The sequence below is a fragment of the Trichoplusia ni genome, chromosome 1, assembly GCF_003590095.1.
Source record: "Trichoplusia ni isolate ovarian cell line Hi5 chromosome 1, tn1, whole genome shotgun sequence".
NCBI classification, from domain to species: domain Eukaryota; kingdom Metazoa; phylum Arthropoda; class Insecta; order Lepidoptera; family Noctuidae; genus Trichoplusia; species Trichoplusia ni.
Window position 1 is genome coordinate 2253102 of NC_039478.1, and position 17794 is coordinate 2270895.

Here is a 17794-nt window from a genome sequence, read left to right on the forward strand (position 1 = left end):
AAGGTCCCAATCCACGGTCATTATCATCTGACCATAATCTTATTGCCACCTTTTTAGTGTGCGAGAAATCGCACTCACCTTAAATAAAGTATTGATATTATCTTCATCAATTAAACGTTAAGTACGACCTCTTTCGAATATTACCTTTTTAATTTTACACCTTTGTCATATTTCCCTTCAGATTTTATTTGCAGGCAGTTCTTTTTTCTCTATTCTGGAAGTTAATAAAAACGTATTTCATCTATTTTTAGGTATCTATTGACACTTTTTTAACAAGTGACGTCATTTCGTTATTAGGTTTGCTTTAACTCTTATCAAGTTTATACGTTGCTATATTTATTTAAATTGACACTGAACTTTGTCCGAAAATATTACCTCACCTTAGATTATCTTGGAGATCAATTTATTTAGTATCGATAGAGTAGAATTTACTGGATGAATTCTATTAATTTTTATCTTACAGGATATTATAATTCTTGAGAATTAGATTAAAAGTACCGTTATAATATTATGGATTAGAAATACTTAGCCCTCCGTAATAGAATGTGAAGTTTTAAGATCTACTGCGTAAGTAGTCTAGATGTAACCCTATCGCATAATATCAACCAGTTTCCTTTAGCTAAGGCCTGGTACAGATGGATATTTTCCAATATAGATATAATTTATAGCAAGTATAGACTTGCTATAAATTATATCTATCCAATCTACATTTATCTATATTTATCAATTATATCTAATTATATCTATCCGTAATTGAATTAAAACTATGAGGTCAGTGGTACAATATTAAGTCTGAACTAATAATAGATATAATTTACATAAAAATAAATACCACTTAAATGTACAATGTTGAAAAACTGGTAAATAGTTTTTTGGACTGCAAAAAGTCCAAAACTATTTAATTTTCTATTAGAATTCCAGTATAAAAACTATAATTATTAAATGTTATCTTGGTGAAATCTGAGTAATATAATAAGCTGTAATCTTAAAAGAATCAATTGCTAGAATAATATTATTTCGCAAAGAGACAACACAAACATTGATCAGCGGATAAATAGCAGCTTTTAAAGCGTAACGTCAAAAGCGAGCGTGCGGTTTACTAGATTAAAAAGCAACGTGCATCCGTTGCCAGCTTTGTGAACTCAGCCGTAATTGTCTTGGTAATAAGCAGCTGATATATTCTCAACTTAAAATGGAAATTATTAGGAGTATCAAACGCGGAGAGTTACGGAACTTATTGACAGTTGCATAGAGTTGCACCTGTTCAATTTCACACGATCAATGTTGCCAAGTAAGTACGCTCAATATATGTATGATAAGCATTCGATAAATAGCACTGCCCTGCTGCATTTCAATGTTTCTCAGTATCCGATGTTATTATTCATGAACGCAAAGTGTGTCATATTCTTATTCATGTAGTCCCGTCGTGTATTTTTAAGATCTTGTAAACAAATGCGATGCTTAAAGGTTATCGATATTCCGATTCGATTTCAAAATGACAATCGATTTACCAGTTTTGTCAATCAACGTACTTACTGCCTACGTACTGGAAAATAATTGTCTGAATTATATTACTCTGAGCTTACTTAGTTCGCGATTACCGATACTTGTTTCGCTAAAGTGTATTTGGTTCGTCTGTCTTTGGTCGCGGCATGAGTTTGAACCCAGAAATATGTCGTAAAGATCATGATATACGTCTAAACGACCGCCTTGTTTAGAACTCATTTAAATAAAATGGGACTCCTAACTATAAAACTAAACGATAGAAGTTAAGGCATGAAAATACTATTATTGTAAACTATAGTTATTACAATGACTTTGCTAAAATGCTTTTTAACTCAAACAATTGATTAGTGTCAGTTGCCGGACCGTGACTAGCTCAAACAGCAGAACATTTAAACAGCCGCCGACAAAGTATCAGAGAGGCATACCATTCATTATGTCTATGGAAACCAACGGTTGATACCCCGACTTCGCTCATAACTTTTGCTTAAGGGTGCAACAGACTGCTCTAAAACTTTGGCATAATCTCGTTTTGTGTCCCTTAGGCTAGTGATACATGTAAAGTAATGAGCTAGCCATAAAATAAGCATTTTCTGAATGGCCATACAATGTTTTGACATAACAAGAATATTAAAATGTTGGCCGCATAATAGTGGTAACGCCAGGCCATAAAATGCGCAGTGAGTCCTAGGGGAGTGACTACGCATACAAAAACGTTCCACGTCCGAAATGTACTCATTCTTCGCTGTCCCTTTCACACCTCAAACAAAACGCTGAAGAGGAACACGTTCTAAGATTCTTATGCATAAATAGGTAAACGTGGGAAAATAACACTTGAGGTCAGGTAGGCGTCGTGCTAACTATATTGCTGGAAGAATTCACACTGGACGAGGAACAAACACATTTTGAGGAACGGAACAAAAAAAGGACGATCAGTAAGCTGCACAAGTAGAGAGAAACCTTGAAAACTGTTAAACGAAGTTATCTTGACAAAATGTTCATTAGTAAGAAGCAAAGCAACAGAGAATCCATGGACGGTACAAACCTTTGTCATGCGTAATTTGCCAACATACTTATACAACAAAAGTTTTCATGTGAATACTTAATCAGGTCAACGACATGCCTGCCTTGTAGACTGCAGTAAAATTAAAGCTTCACAGCATTCAAGAGTTCGTACTTCGACTAATACTAATAAAGGTCCATTACATAAACACGGCAATACCGTAATACCCGAGTATTATGTTATGCACACAATAGCGTGTAACATAAATGAACAGTGTCTCATAGTGCACAATGATCAAATGTAGGACGTTGTCACAAAACACTAACAAGCAGGTCTAGGTTAACTGGACTCCGGCAGAAATACTATTGAAATGTTTGGAATGCCACCCTAAAGTGCCCGTCACTGGCCGAGTTATAACGAACATTACAGCTATCTTTATACCTGTATTCAAATTTCTGGAAACTTAATATTTGCTGTATTTTTCAAGTTTTGTTAAGATTTTTGAGCCTTAAATTCCAGCTAAAGGTCGTGGATTCCTTTCTTAATCTAGAAAATTATTTTATCACTAATTTCGTTTCGTTTTTTCGGAAAGATGGCTTAAATTCCAGTAAAAAGGTCACAGATTCCATTCTTAATCTAGTAAAAATATTTTAACACTAACTTTCATTTTGTTTTGCAAATTCCATTGTTTTTTGTAAGAAAAAATAGTTTATTTTCACAACCCAACTCAACAAGTAATCCTCAGAGAACATACAAGTGACTACGATGGGAATTCCTTAAAACATTGCCCTCATTTTAGTTTAAAATTTTAAATAATTAATGCATATTAATTTTATTAATTTAAGAGGTTCTGTAAGCGTAAAGATTCTTTAACTTTTTCTTGTCTACGAAACTGATTTCTCTACAAAAAAGAACTTTAACCCTTTTCTTCTCTAAGAACTAGATGCCAGCATTCCACAAATATGTAACCCGAACGTATTCGGCTACGATCTCTGGTGATACTCGTAAAATACACTTCCGCGTCTGCTCCAAACTGTTTTTATAAATTCGTTTCGTCCATTCACATAAAAACGTGGTTTTGAAAGACTCTATCATGTTTTGTACGCGGCTGGCGCTCATATGTCTACCCAGTGTATTTATTTCTAGTGTATAATTTGTTAGTCTGATCTGATGGCCATCACGACAAAGGCTAGTGCAGCGTGCAGTCTTGGTGGGAACTCTTTACGTGCGACATTCTCAATAAACATTAAGGCTTTTTTCCAAGGAACTATAGGACACGGTGTTTATTTCTCTGTAATAACCATTTTTATATTATTTCTTTTTCAAAACCACTGAGTATTTTCTTCGCCCCGTGGACGTCGTAAAGTTGAGCTTTTTGCCCATTTTGTGGAATTGCCGTTTTATAAAATTTGAAAGAACATTCTTGATAAAGATCCTTGTTTTTTGTTGTCGGTGCCTGAGGAATATTTGAGTTGTTTAAGATATTTCTAATCTTTAGACATTTTATAATCGGATATTGACAATAACGTTACAAGTTTTTTTTTAAAGTAAGCTGGATAACTCGTAGTATCAAGTATTAATGAGTGGCATTTTCTCATAACCGACGACGTAGAAATCTACTGCATTTTATTATGATATTTTTTTTTCAACTGCCTGCCAGAAACATCCCCAAAAAACAATCAACTCCTTAACAGATTAAACAAAAAAAGTTTGTTACAAACTTTAAGCATGTCACAAAATGTTTCATCTACTCCCAGTGTGTCGCAAGCTTCGCAGTAGGTACAAAAACAGACCCTTTAAACAAAGTCATCATAACCACGCACTAGTTGTAACAGATTTTTTGTTACTGCTATATCAATTAAAACGCACGATGTTGTCACTCTTAATTATAACTTCGTCCTCGAACTAATTGCTTCAGATTATATTTTTTCTTCCCATTAGTTAACCCGATGACCTAACTGCTATTGTAAACTATTAAAGGATTCCTGCGTATATTTTTATGTGATTTTAATTGGTAGAGACCATTTAAAAACGATAGATGTGTAAACGAAAATATTTAAATAGTCTTCATCAATAGTACGTATGATACAATTTTAGATAAAAGTGAAATACTAAAAATAATAAAAACTAAAAATTTCACCAATCTTATTAGTTTGACAGATAGATTTGCATAAACAAAAAGGGGGGTAGTATGTCTAAATTTGGGGTGACGTCACTTATCAGTGCACATTTTACCGTTATTAGACCCACCTCTATGCCTTTCATAATCCTTGGTGTGTTTTATCCTCGTATTTTTTATTGTTTTTTTTTTAAATATAAACCGATAATTAACTTAAATTCCAATAATCGAATACTAATCTTAACCATAACATTAGTGTTTGAAGAGTACAAGAAAGATTCTCAAATGAGGTTCAGATATTAAACCATCCCTAATTTAAGATAAGACATAGTATGGATGAGTTGAGATTTTCAAAACACAAGGAACAATATTATTTTTAGAATATAATATCTCCTACTTTCTTTAGAAACCAATAAACTAGTAGAACTAAGCGTCGCATTATCTGAATCACTCGACCACAAAAGAATCTTACCTTAGAAACGACCACTTTTCAAAATAAGGACAGCCCAGAATAAATTTACTAGCTTGACAAACAAATTGTTACTCAAAGCAGTAGGAAATAAAGTTTCTAGTTGCACAGTCCGCTTGTAGAATACAGTAGCAGTACGCCGTCCTATAATTACAACTTGTCAATGGGTTCCTGAATGGAACATTTTATTCTGGTATTTCGAAATGATCCTGGTGGACGAATTTGATCTTTATACTTATATCATAACGTTGGAAATCGTTTGCTGAGTATAAGCGGGTTAGTACCGCGATGCTTAATAATCGGTTTACTGACAAGACTTTGTCTCCCAACATTCTAAAGGTTTTTTCTATGAGACGGAATGGTCACGGGAAATGCCCACGTTAACAGTGCAGTACGGAACGCATGGAACCTCTTTATTAAATTGAACGACAAAGTAGTTTGAGTTTATAATACTTATTACTAGCTTTCCCTTGCTCGGCCAGAAATGTTCACTGAATTTAATACTTATAGTAATTGAGTTTTGTATTGGATGCAAACATGTCAAAATGTGTCAGTATTGTGTGACAATAGACCAACGATGGTATTTTATGCTCATGGTTTAGAAAAGAGGTTTAATGTCATATCCTCCAATATAAATTAAACGCCGTTTAAATTTGATGGCCAGTATTTTATTCAGATAAATTTAAACTATTGAAAATTTTACAGTAGGCACTAAAATTTGTTAAGTGTGTTTATTGTTTATTTATGTCTGCAAACAGACAACCCACATCTCTGGCAGTTATGCCAGAGAATACAAAGTGCTTAATGATAGCGTCAATTTTATGGTTGAATCTAAAAACAGCGATAATATTGATATTGCGAAGCAAAACATTATTGCACATCCTGTATATTCCTATTGTTTAAACATGAGTCTAAAAAGAGGCCTACTTTAATTAATACGCGTAACATATTTTTTTACAAATATTACCAACATAATCAAATCGTAATATACAACAAACGGTTACGTAGAATTTCACAAGTACATAATCTTATTTCAAATAAATCCTTGTTTTTATTCATATGTGTTGAGCAACGTTAAGTCAAAACGTAATCATAGTATTTGCGCCACGAATTCCGTAATTGCGTTTAGTAACCCTAACTAAAACAGTACAACCATTGCATCATAATGCTTATTCTAATTATTATAAACATGAGCAACTTCGTAGCGTGAAAGAATTCGCCTTCCTTCAGATTCGTATCGCACCGGTCGAGTGATCTTTACAAAATATTAAGTATAATCCTCATTATAAATGGTACTTAAAGGTGTGCACACGCTTCGGCTTTTAGGACCAATCAAAACACAATTATCACCTCATTTCACTTATAAAAATACTCAGACACATTCACTCGGCGAAGTGATATTTATTAGGGCCTTAAAAAACTCGTTTTCGGACTTACCTCCCGGAATTTCAAGACACGTATTTATACCGATTAAAATATATGCTGACCCGACAACATCCAAAAATAAATTACAAAAACAAGTGCAAGCTACAATGTCGGTAACAGGTGTCAAAACAGTCAGAACCAGTTAATTTTTTAACGAAAGTCATTGGACTCGACTAGACGTCGCTCCTTAAATCACCTGTCCAGTGGTAACCCGATTTATAGCTTATCAAAGTAAACGGTACAGAAGCATCCGCCGATCAAATGAGTCACAGCCAGTCATTAGCGTCACTGTATTATTTTACCGTTATATTAAATTTGCCGCATTGTCACATGTCGCAAATCAGAGGACTAGAGACACTGCCTGAATTTTGATGATGTTATTAGTGTGAACAAGATTATTTTAAGCCTATTGGAGACTATAAATGACAGTTTGAAAATCCACTAGGCTATTGGAAACAATTACACTGAATTAAGTGCAAAAAAATGGTTAATCGTGATCATCATTTGTGATTTCCGTACTGAAAGAGTTCTGTAATATGTGGATCCGATGTTCTGTAAAATTCAAATATTAAAGGTAACGTTACAAAGTAGAAGCGCCATCGAATGCAACTATTCAAATCTAATCGATACAACCCGATGATATCATACGTAATTGTGATTGATGCGAGTGTTACACTATTGTTCATCGTTCCCATGATCCGTTGTTCTTAGGTATAAACCGGTTAGACTTTGTTTTTAGCATATTCCGCGAAATGAAGAATAACCCGAGGGTCGCGGCGTGTAAAACGTGTCATTGTACGGGACTTTGGTTGTGATGTCTAGAAACGTACATAAAAGTACGGGAGAATGCAAAGTTACGACTTTGGACCTAGCTGTACCTGTAACTAGTAGATTGAAAAATACTCCCGCTATGGACATTTATGACAATACTCACAATGCAGAAGAAAATATAATCATTTTGAAGTATCTATATCTATAAAAATATTTCATCGGCTACAAAGCACAGTCACCGTTGAAAACAATTTCCAATTGGAGCTTAGCAAAAAGTTTGATCATTACGATTGGACGGATATAAAAATCGATACCGATCATTTCGCGCATTCGAATCCTAACAAAACATTCCCGTTTGACCAGCTTCGCATTTCGTATACTTCGCGTTAAGCACGGCTTACACATTGACCTACGACCTTGGTTAGGTAATGGCTGCGGAACGAGTCATGACCGGCCAGCGATTTTCAGCCTTACAGATCTAAATTAGACTAAAAAGCTGTTGAACATTGATTGAGCTTTTTGTCTATAATCACCAAAGGACCCCTTTACAAGTTTCCTTTTGCATCCAGGCCTAAAATCGTTTTATAATCATTTATATAACCATGATAACGAATTTCGGTTTTGTTTCTTTTGAATTTCCTTTATAACTTAGCCCCAAAAACAATTATATTCTCGCATATATTAAAAAAGACAAAAATATTAATTAAATTTTCTCTAGTCAACTGTTTACCGCGTAGCACGTTCATAGCTTGGGCCACAAACCGCGCGAAGTCACGGCCAATCTCGTTAGCGAGGAACATTGCACACGTGGTACAGTGACGTTAACGGAATCCTCTTTGTTGTGTTTACTTAAACCGTAACCCAACAGTACTATTTATAGTCAATCATACATATAATAACGCATTTAACGAGTTGTAAAAACTCAAGGACCTCATTCAACAAATTATTGATATCTATTTTTAAGTGATGTGGCCATCGACAGCATTCGTCTTGGTGATTGTGTCAAAAGTGTTATGACTACTTGTCTATTATATTAGTGGACGTTTAGTTAAACCTGTTTTGAAACAGTTTTCTCAGGACTTATCAAATCGTTTAACAATTATAATCAGTCCGCCATCAATGAATAAAATTAATTGATTTAGTTTACCATTAAGATTTATAGATTAATTTCTGGCATCATTAAGATTAGTTTCATCCAACCACTAATGCAACTGTCTGCATAAATCGAATAATGAATCGATTTACGTCCGTTCAATTAGTAATCGATAAACCGCAAAGATCTGCTGATATTGACTACAATTAAACGACCCTGGCTGTAGTAGTATCACGAATTATATTGTTCTATAACAGATCTTGGTGTAATTCATTTCCGGGATATTAATATCTTGTCACTTACGAAAGTTTTAAAAAAAACACAATAACAGGAAACTGTGTTTTTTAAAGAAATGAAAATGCCAAACAGTACAGGACAACAATATATGTAAGTAAGATTATAATAATGGCAAAGAAAAGAAAAGAATAAAATGCTTCATCAAACATTGCTTTAGGAAGCTGATACTCTTGTGGTTTCACACTCTCACGAGTGATGAACCCAAGACCAATGTATTTTTCCAACTCAACTGATTGAAATTGCAGTAGATTTTGTTAAGGAAACCGCAATCACCTACTCGCGAACTAGATCTTCTCATATAAACCAGCAACATTGTAGCGGTAATGAGCCTTCGCTTCACCGGTTTTCAATTTTATTATTCTTTTGTAAGTTAGACGCACCACAGCCTGACTTCCATATTAAAAACCATTCATCGAACATTAATGATGAGCGATAATTTTAATGATCATTCTGAACTTATTTTTTGATAGTAGGAATCCCAACGGCATTTTCTGTTAATGCTTTAATTTGACTTAAGAATTTAGTAGTCCAATGTATGCCAATTGGCTTTGAGGTAAATTGATTTTAAGACATATTTTCAGGTGTTCTTGTGTATGTGACAATTTTGAGAATAGAGTTAGTGCATGTAGTAAGTAGAAAATAAATGCTGTAAGTTGTTTTATCAATCTGCTGCATATAAACAAATGCGCACTATAAAAAGTCCCAATGCGCAAATTTAATATAACCTAAAACTATATTATTTAATAGAATAGATCTTTATTTTAGCATTTAATCAATAGGTGATTACCATACATAACAAAAGCAAACACTTATATCCAAATGCAGAGAATATACTTAGAAACAATCGACCATGTATTATGTCATAGAAGTATTATTGGATAAACACTTGCATGAGGTAATACATGTAAGACAAGATCATTTGGACGCTAATATTGAAGTAACCACGAGAATAAAGAAGATTTTCTTACAAGCAAACAGCTGATATTGTGTCTAAACTTCGCAATACACGGTTATGCAAAATAAAATATTTGGCACATTTTTGCATATATAAACGTGGCTTGGTAACAATGATGACATTCGATTTTCACTTAAAGTTCTGATGTAACTAGAAGTGTTGACGCGAAGTGCATCACTGCCTAAAATAGTAAGTGACGTCATAGGTGTTCCGGAAGTAGGATCGTAAGCATTGAGCAGAAAGTTGAGTAGATATTCTGATCACGCCAGTATTGCGTTATGAACGTTTGTGAAGCCAATTGAGGAAGGTGAAGTGATTGGTATTGTAGAAAGTTATTGATATTTACATAACTTGTCACATGTTTAGACAATTTTTGCACAAAGATAAGCAAATGATACATTGCATCACGATACTTCACAAGTATTTGTCTGAAGCACTTTAATCAACAACAAAAACTAGAACGTTAAATATCATAAAATTGTCATAGCAACGAGACTGAACTTAACAAGGCCGTTATAGTTCAAGTTCTGTAACAAGAATAACGAGCATACGTTCGGCATGCCACAAGGGACCATCTTGGGCCCGTAAACAGATTAACCAAAAGAAAACAAAACTAGTATTATTTGTGATAATTACAGCGCCGTAAAATACTTTCGCATTCGAAGTTTGTTAACAAGGTACATTCCGGCAAAGACCGTCAGTTTGCTATTCAATTTACACCTGTCTGTCAACTAGTATGTTCCCACGAGACGAGTCAGATGTTTTGTGTTAATTATTAAGAATAAGGGTTGGGACACAATCTTCTTCGTGTGAATAATCCACATTGTTAATGCTCATATAAACACACGACACGAGTATTGTCTTTACTCGTCTAGGCAACTTTTTCAGTCCTCAATAAAAATAATAGAGTCAATTTACACGTAATTATTGAACTCGATTATAATGGATACGGCGTATTTACGCGAGCTTGCATTACTGTTGCTATGTCACATTCAGTCTAATTTGTTTTCAAGAGCAAAATTTAATCAGAACTTTTATGTCATCAGCTTATTCTAGATTAACGATCTGTGTATTCCTGGGCTTTCGTTGAGTAGGTTAGTAAACAACACGTACACCTCGCAAGTCATTAGAGATTTTATAGATCGCAGTAATTATCGAGGCTACAAGTCTCTTTTGGATCAACGCGGCAAAGTTAAAATTCCTTGCCTACCTAGGCAGTTATCATAACTTTAAAGACAAATCTGACTTGTATAATCAAAATATAGTTATTCTATGAGATTTATTAAAACATTTCTCTGTACCTGCCATTGTGAAATATACTTATAAGAAATAAAAACAAATAAGACATGTTAACAAGAAAATTCCATATAAGCTTATTTTATTCCTTTCGTATCTTCCAATCAAAATGTAACATTATCGTCGGGCAAACAAACGTGCAGGAATTCCACATTAATTGTTCGCTGTGCCCTGTTGAATAATAATATACGAAATCAACTATCTGTTTTAAAATAACGTTCAAACAAAATACGAGTCGATCGTGCTTGTGATTTGACAATAGAGGTACCTACTGCATATGTTATGCAACTTCGGACACAACACACATCAATGCGAAGCGAAGCGTTACTAAGGATACTACTGTAACCGGTCAAGAGCGTGTCATCCCGATAGCGACGGGTCCGCAGAAATAAAATAAAGAAAAAAAAAACAAATATGAAATCCATAAAATGTTGCCTGAATCAACTGTTGTTTTCCCTTGTTGTGATATTATTTACCGCCATGGAAATAGAAATACGTCATTTAATCATTTCAACAGCCTTCCCTTTAGGGATCCGCTTTTGCCCTTCGGGTGTAGAAACTTAAAAACAATACAAATCTGTCTGAATTCTGTAAGGAAAGATCTGAACAATTATTACAAACAAATTGATGAAGCCCTCAACATATTACTGGCACAGACTTTATAGCTTACCTGCTAAACAAATGATCTGTGCACAATCTTAACCTGACACCTTCCAAAGCTGTATCGATGAATCAATTGCAGGAAGAATTCGATGGTCAAATTGCATACAAATAGAAGAAAATCGATATTGTTGAATGGCTTATGCTGTGGCGAATTGCACACGCGAAGCAATTTAATTGACAATTTAGAAATAGTCACGATGGCGTGTCCGTACTTTGATATAGGAGAACTTGATTTTGATACTATGATATAACTCTTATAACGCCATGTTTTATGCAAAAACATTCGAGTTATGCGTCTTAATGTCAAAGACAAATCTCGATCAGTCTTTTCCATTAATTTTGCAAATTTCTAGTGTCTCCTCATCGTTATGTTTGATTTCATAATTTTATTTGGTTCAGATCATATCGTTTCTGATTTATGTATTGTTCTCAATTCGTTTGTTGCGATGTCACGAATTTCGTTAACTTTGACACTTTTATCGTTAAATTGATGTGGACATTTTAAATTTGAGTTTCTTAATATAATCAGATCATTAGCTTCCACTAATTTAGATGTAAGTTATGCTGGCTCTCCATTAAGAAGTTTAGCAATTTTCAAATTGGTAGAGTAATTTTATATTACCCTCTTGTACGAATTTGAATTAGATAAAGTGTTATTACACCAATTTAAAATCTGTACGTACCTTCTTTAACCTGTATTTATTAATTAATGTGCTTTTTCGGGCACATTTCAGGTCACGCGTTTGTGGGTAATGGAAAATATTCCTTCCAGATAAGATCGTCTTTTTACCTCACTGAAGCTTAAGCATTTAATATCGTTTCTTTCATTTTTATATTCGATATTAAATCCATGAAACAAAACCGAATATTTCACAATCACGCATAAGCTTAGCCGGCAGATGATAAAAGATCCATAAAAACTTAATAAAGTATTTCCCGTCGTTATAATTTTTAATAACAATCGGACTGTCCGGTCTTGTGTTCATTTTCGCATGTTGCCCAACTTTACCTACATTCATTCCTGCCCACGCCGGCGTTACGTAATGGCTTCGAAATTAGAATAGAATACCGACTAATGACAGCGAACAGCTCATGTCATAGATAATATAATACCACCTGTCAGATCAAGCTTTTAAACCAAAGAATAGGTGTTAAACATAATATATTGACAGGCTAACGTTTGTATCAATCAAAACAGTTCGATATTCGAATATTAGTCTTCGTAAAAAATGACGATCAATGTTGACATGCAATATAATAAGCGATTTAAAAAAAATATATTCAAAAAACAAGATACCTGCCTACTCTTAAACTTAAATTGTATCATTTCATTTATTTAAGTTTTAATGTTGCCATGTGCAAAAATATTTAATGAAAATGAAAGGTTGGGTTAAACAATAAAACATTTTTTTAAACAAAAATGTACTAGTTAAATAAACTGTTTTACTATACCAGTGAAGGTTTCCCGCGAAATAATTGGCCGTGAAATAAAATGCAACATAATAATACAAAAGGAAAACAAAGTAACCATGTCTACGGACGAAAGAGTCGTGATCGAGACTCGAACAACGCTGGGGTGACCAACTACTACGACTTTTGATGAACATAATGCTGGGTCGGTTATTGGAGGTCATCCTATGAACAATGTCGAGTGGTGTCCAAGATTTGTGTTTTTATCCACTGTTAAATATTTCTAAAGAAATTTCAAATTGTGTTTCGTTAAATGTTAGCAACACTACTATAGTTTTCCTTAAATGCTTGTATTTAATCGTCTTCATTACACTTAGATACTATCTACCAAATTCAAATCTCGAGGCAGAGGTAGCCTAGAATTGTCTAGGCTAATTCTTAAACATTGAATTGTACAAGTAATCTACGAACCTTGCAACCGTATACAAAGACGCTATAGTGACATTGACGTGACAATCAAAATCCATTACAAACAAACATGTAGGTGTTACAAAACAAAACAGAAACGGCCACAAAAAAGAAATCGCCCACACTCAGGACATAGTATAGTTGGTATACCAAGCAAATAATACTTGGCAACCCTCATCACGACTCCGAGTTCACGCCATGGGTCAGAGACCATCACGACGTAGCCGATGGTCACTGCACAGCAAACATTATAATTAATACCATTATATTGAACACAATCCTTCTAATACTATAAACGTGAAAGTTTGTTACTGTTTCACGCGAAAACAACTGAACGGATTGAGATGGAACTTTTTACACATATAGTTTATAACCTGGATTAATCGATTTTATGTTTGTTTGGGATCATTCACGATTTGGAGCGGGTGTAACCGAGGGCAACAACTAGATTTTAATAAAAGAGAAAGGAATACAACATGAGCCTTGGAAGTCGTCCATTAAGGTTAAAAAAATGTTTGCATTGTATAATTGTTGCGAGTATACTAATGACTAACTTTATTGTACTGAATCAAACTTTCTTCTTGCTTTTCATAATTTCTAATGTTAATTCTGTTACATATTTATAAACTTGCTAAAGAGATTGTTTCACTGGCATAAGGTTAGAACAAAATACATTTTTTTCTAGATTATTGTTAGGTTTTCAAACGTTGCCTATTTACATAAATTTCACCCTTCAGTTAACTGGATCATAAAAATCAAACTCGTAATTGACTGTAACAGTGTCAGTGTGTCGCAAACGTCTATTAATATTTCAAACAATTCTAGACCAACAGTCGCGAATTGCAGCTACAAAATATTTGTATAAATAGTGATAACTAAAAAGATGGAATTCCAACGAAAAACAACTTTTGAGTAAAATTGTAGAGTTCTACAAATTAGTTCTCTGAACTTCAACATTAATAGTTATTGCATAAAGATTCTATCCGGAATTGGTTGTATATATAAATATATACTTAGATTTATATATTTTATTTGAGTCCCCAATCACAGGCGTGATGAATCGTAGAAACAGAGCGAGCGGCGCGTGCGCAGGGTTCGTTGACCTCACGTCAAACGATTTCCCGAACCGAAAGTTTGGGAACAGATACCGAGACATTTTTCTCAAGAATTAACGTAAAACGTGTCAGTTGGATTATGTAAATAGGACCAATTCTGCAATTTTTAAATGTGTACATTAAGCTAATTTGAAGACTGATTTATCAAAGTGAAAAGATTTAGAATGACATCAGTTATCTTACGATTACGTAGTCTGTTGCAATATGCTTCTATCTAAGTAGAAGACAGACATCGTCCGTAAATTAGTTTAATTTTTAAATATTGAAGGAATATCGTATATTCTCTAACCGACCTGCAAAAAGGTGGATATGTACCTATATATCAAATGTACAGTATAACCTAAATAAAAAATCTTATTCTAGAACAAAAACAAGTTACGCTTCTCTTTAGTGTCTGCTGACGTCACCACGTTAAATATCAATTAACAATCGAAATCGTTAACGTATTATTTAAGTGCTGTTGATGTTAAGTAAACTTTACGTATAGGAAAATCCTTTATGCTAATAGGATTTCCCTTTTCTCATTTGCAATTGTTAGCACCATTGAGTTAAGGAAGATGAGAACTTTACCGCGACGAGAACCGCGTTTTCTAATACTGTCTTTCCGGGACTGCTTTTGTAATGCCATTAATCAAAGAAGCAATGGATTTTGAATTAATGTGTACAGTTGTAGAGTACCTCAAGAATCTAGTACTTTAGTGCACCTAGAGTCATTACTGTAACGTTTTTAAAGTGCCTTGAAAACGGCATGGATATAATATATGATATAAAAATTATTGATTTTGATTTTGAGAAGTACTGTTAATTTTTTATCTGTTTAGCTATTATAGTATTATCTTAATATTTTTAATCTTTACAAGATAATTGTTTATAAAATTGTGACGCACATGCAAATCACTAAAAGCCGTTGCAATAGGATCTTTGTACGTTAAATGTTTCAACAATAGGTACTTGCCGATTTTCCTCGAAGGATCGGACCAGCCATAAGTAACTACTTTTCGCGCAAATATTCATATTTGTTGATGGTTCACAAAAAAACTTGGAATTCCCTACTAAGGAAAAGACAATGCGAAACGTGTTTGCCGAAAGAATTCCTGTTTTTATTCCAATTTTTAACTAGGTCTTTGTTTTTTGTTTTCCTTGAACTTCGCATTTATATCAAATGACTCACGTCGTAACATCTTATCACACATTTACCGACTTCAAAATCACTATCTACGAAATAATTTTGAAAATCTTGTTTCGCAAAACACCTTACAAAAAAACCTAGAATAGTTTCATAACAAATGCGACGATAGACAAAGATGGATGTTTCAATCGAACAGTCAATCCAATGAGTTCAATGTGAATAGAATTGATTTCAATTTATAAAACAAGTGGCTAACACGTTCCAGTCTCAACAAGATGACCTCGTGAGAATATTACATGCATGTTATTATTTTGACTGTATTCAATGCTGTTGACTGTTTTTAATCAACAAACAATAATAAGAACAATTCGGGTCCATAGCTAAATATCTCAAGCCTCATACACAAAGCAATCTTTACAATAATATTGTACATTATGAGTAACGATACAATAGCCAAGTCCAGTGAGTTCACAAAGTTTATTAATTGCAATCACTTACGTACAGTCATAAATCTAACTGCCTGTCTCATGTCATTTGGAAATAATAATTGATATATTTTATTGCTTTGGAGTTAAATTTTATCTTGTCCATGACCGAGTAAAACTGTACGTAGGAGCTCTGCTGCTTTGTTCCGTAGTTAAGGTGACTTGATAGCCTTTTGTTCTGGAAGCTGAGATTTTTTCTATTTACGAGAAACCTTAAAAAAAATACTCTAACGTTCCTTTCTAACCTTCTGTTCTCTTTTATTATTTTATTGGCTAACAGTAAAAGTCATCAAAGCTATATTAAACTCACGTACACAATTAATATCGTTTTGTAATTTGATGAAGTATAAAACTAGTAATTGTTATTTTTAACGTTTCAACCATAAAGGACGTTTATACTTTATTTCCTACATTAATATTGTTTGAAACATCTCCAAGCGAAAATTTTCCGTTCTCAAGCACTCTTCAGAGTAACGGTGAACTACAGAAAGAGAATGAGCTTCGTTAGCGATTGCACCAAACCACATCCTTACTCGTGAAGTAAAAAAACTTAATCATAACATCAGCACGTTATCGCGGCACTGCGATCAGACGCGAACGTGAGTTGTGCGACGCTAAACATAATGCGGGTTCAGTCGGCGAGCGCGCGCGATTACGTTCAGCGTCCACACTGGACAAACATAAAACCTCCGCGGAAATAAAACACGAATATAAAAAAAAAATCAAGAACCGGCTCCCACCCACCATCTTTTGTTATCAATCCTTTTTTGTGCCTAGGTTCGGCTAAGTTTAAAATGTGATTAAAACTGTGATCTAAATAAGTGCATCAAAACATGATTGAACTGTTAAAAGTGAACGACAACAGGGTTAACGGAACAATGAGAGATATCGGTACAGATTCGTTCGTCTGCCGCGTCCAGTATCTGGATGACTTGGATCCTTTTATGGAGTACAATGTGCGGGAGCCTCCCCGGCCCCTGTACCACACGTTTAACACCACCATACCACTGTCGTACCAGATAGCTGCCGTGCACCGCTTGCTGCAAGCCCCACATCGGGTAAGTTATATCACCAACGCTCACTAGTTTCATTACTATTTTAATACCGTAAACTGTTTTATTACTTCCAATAATACGTGTATACGACCTCCTTCGTTAATTAAAAAAACAATCACTGTTTCTTTTAGCTTGCTGCCATGCAAGTCGGCACGTAAATATTGACAATCAAATCAGTACTGATTAATTTTATCAAGAAATTATTTAAGAATACCAAGGTCGTTGAAGATAATTTCTTTTTATCTATTTTGTGCGTCACAATGACGGATAGAAAGTCTCATTTGGGTACTGTCAGCATAGCAGGTCAAAATTAAGAAATCTTTATTATGTTATATTAAAGAATAACGTTCCTTGGAAATGTACGCCTTACGTGCGCAAACGTAACATTAGTGCAGTGCGGTATAAATGTGATGGGTGTAAACACTATTAGTAATGCCGGAGTTACTCATCGCGGTATTTGGCTAAAATTATACGTTCTACATTCTCCCGCTACCTAGCTCAGGTGTATGACATAATGTCACTTATTATTATACGTACA

The 17794-nt window shown here is 34.2% G+C and overlaps 1 protein-coding gene across 4 annotated transcripts in view; it reads left to right on the plus strand.

The window, feature by feature from the left end:
- The window catches only part of LOC113507709 (FH1/FH2 domain-containing protein 3), a 90126-nt gene that overhangs the window by 45443 nt on the left and 26889 nt on the right, over positions 1-17794 (plus strand). Inside the window, exon 1 of one of the 4 annotated variants that reach the window (XM_026890857.1) lies at positions 16609-17259. The exons of the other annotated variants lie outside the window; for them this stretch is intronic. Within the exon in view, the coding sequence (XP_026746658.1) occupies positions 17035-17259 (225 nt within the window). The 5' untranslated portion in view covers positions 16609-17034. Of the gene's footprint in view, positions 1-16608; positions 17260-17794 lie in introns of those variants that run through there. 4 annotated transcript variants of the gene reach the window in all.